The 2,442-nt window shown below is 43.9% G+C and overlaps 1 protein-coding gene across 1 annotated transcript; it reads right to left on the reverse strand.

Moving 5' to 3' along the window:
• Positions 1 to 1,765: 1,765 nt before the first annotated feature.
• On the reverse strand, positions 1,766 to 2,137 carry LOC146427314 (feather keratin B-4-like). Its single transcript, XM_085082490.1, has one exon. The coding sequence runs from the start codon at positions 2,135 to 2,137 to the stop codon at positions 1,766 to 1,768; it is 372 nt and encodes a 123-aa protein (XP_084938616.1).
• Positions 2,138 to 2,442: the final 305 nt, after the last annotated feature.

Genomic DNA, 2,442 nt, shown 5'->3' on the forward strand with positions numbered 1-2,442 from the left:
CTTTTTGGGGTCACTTTTTTTGGGGTCACTTCTTTTGGGGTCACTTTTTTGGGGTAACTTCTTTTGGGGTCACTTTCTTGGGGGTAACTTTTTTTTGGGGTCACTTTGTTTTGGGGTCACTTCTTTTGGGGTCACTTCTTTTGGGGTCACTTTTTTGGGGTCACTTTTTTTTGGGGTCACTTTTTTTGGGGTCACTTTTTTTAGGGTCACTTTTTTTTGGGGTCACTTTTTTGGGGTCACTTTTTTTTGAGGTCACTTTTTTGGGGTCATTTTTTTTTTGGGTCACTTTTTTGGGGTCACTTTTTTTGGGGTCACTTACTTTTTTGGGGTCACTTTTTTTGGGGTCACTTTTTTGGGGTCACTTACTTTTTTGGGGTCACTTCTTTTGGGGTCACTTTTTTGGGGTCACTTTTTTGGGGTCACTTTTTTGGAGTCACTTTTTTTGGGGTCACTTTGTTTTGGGGTCACTTTTTTTTGGGGTCACTTCTTTTGGGGTCACTTTTTTGGGGTCACTTTTTTGGGGTCACTTTTTTTGGGGTCACTTCTTTTGGGTCACTTTTTTGGGGTCACTTTTTTTGGGGTCACTTTTTTTGGGGTCACTTTTTTTTGAGGTCACATTTTTTTGGGGTCACTTCTTTTGGGGTCACTCTTTTTGGGGTCACTTTTTTTGGGTCACTTCTTTTGGGGTCACTTTTTTGGGTCACTTCTTTTTGGGGTCACTTTTTTTGGGGTCACTTCTTTTGGGGTCACTTTTTTGGGGTAACTTTTTTTGGCGTAACTTTTTTTGGCGTAACTTTTTTTGGGGTCACTTTTTTTGGGGTCACTTCTTTTGGGGTCACTTCCACCCCAAAACCATCCTAAAAAAGCAAAACCCGAAAGGTGCATCTGCATGACAGCATTTAATGGGAACGAGAAGCTGAATTTACAACCACAAAACTGGCTGGAAAAGATGAAAATCAAAGAATTCCAGGATTTCGGGAGAGCCCACGACAAAAAAACCTTTTCCCGTGATTTCAGCAGAAGGATTTTGCGAAGGGATTTGCCGGAAATATTTCGATTTTTGGGGTTTTTTTTCTGGTTTTTTTTCCCCCCTGGTTTGCATAAAATGAGATAAAAGCAGGAAAAGAAGCTGGGAAAGCATTACATGGTGGGGCTGAGCGGGAATAAAGCACAGGAAAGAGCTGCGAATTCCTAATTTTTCAGAAATGCCAAGTAGAGCTGATTTTTTTTTTGTTTTTCTTTCTTTTTAATGTCGGTTGAGCGAAATCGACAAATGAATGGGAATTTGGGTAAAATTTCATTTTTGGAACCCAAGGATTTTCAGTGCTAATGTTTCGTATGGATTTATTATTATTTTTTTTTTAACTTTTATTTTTATTTTTATTTTGAGAGAAATAGATAATAAAACGTCCGGGGTTGGCATAAAAACGAATTTATTCACAACACACTTTTTGGCAAACCAAACCAAAAAAAAAATTTAAAAAAAAAAAAAAAAAAAGAGATATAAATATTTTTTGAAAATCTCGTTTCTTTGGACATTCTGGGACTTTGGTTCGTCCGAATTTGGAATGAGGTCAATAGAGAAATTTCGGGTTTTATTTTTCTTGGAGTTTGGGAATTCTAGTCCTCGGGTGCCAGGAAGTCATGGATTTATGGACTCCATGGGGACCTCGGGAGCTCCTCGGCACTTCTGCAATCCTTTTTCCATAACCTCAGCCGGGCTCTGACTCTCAGCAGATATTATCCACAAATATCCAGGCAAGGTCTAGCTTGGCCTGCAATTTCCACAACAAAACACCCGCGATGAGTGAGGCGGGAAAGGATCAAAACTCCCCAAACCCGACCCCGAGCCCCGAAAGGACCATCCTGGCGCCCCAAAGCCGCACCTACCCCTAAACCCACGGAAAGCCAGGAGCTTCCCGACGTCCAGCAGGGCCGTGGAGCCCACGATGGTCTGCTGGGGGAAGGTGGTGAGGGTCGGGCCGGGGAAGATGAGGGAGTAGGGCGGGTGGTCGGGCTCCGCGATGTCCACCACGGTGTCGGGGTAGCGGATCACGCAGGTGTCGCTGCGGGTGACGGCGAAGGGCTCGGGGCAGGCCAGCCCCGCGGGGAGGCAGAGCTCGTGGAAGGGAGACATGGGAACACCTGGGGAAAGAGAGGGGGAAAAATGGGGGAAATACACACTTAGGCCGGCGGAAATCGGAGTTTTGGAAATCGCGAATTTGGAAATCGCCGTTTTGAAAATCGCGAATTTGGCGTCGCGGTTAGGAGATTGTTGGTTGATTGGGGATGGAAAAAGAGCTCTGGTGAGATGTTTGTCCAGTTGAGTTTTCCAACCAGGAATTCCTGTCCTGCCTGGGAAACCCTTTGGAACTTCCTGGTTTTCTATTAAATCACCATTTTAAAAAAAATTGCGAATTTGGCGAGGCGGTTAGGAGATTT

This window comes from Lichenostomus cassidix, chromosome 25, assembly GCF_008360975.1.
Source record: "Lichenostomus cassidix isolate B80296 chromosome 25, HeHo_3.0, whole genome shotgun sequence".
In the NCBI taxonomy this organism is placed as follows: Eukaryota; Metazoa; Chordata; class Aves; order Passeriformes; family Meliphagidae; genus Lichenostomus; species Lichenostomus cassidix.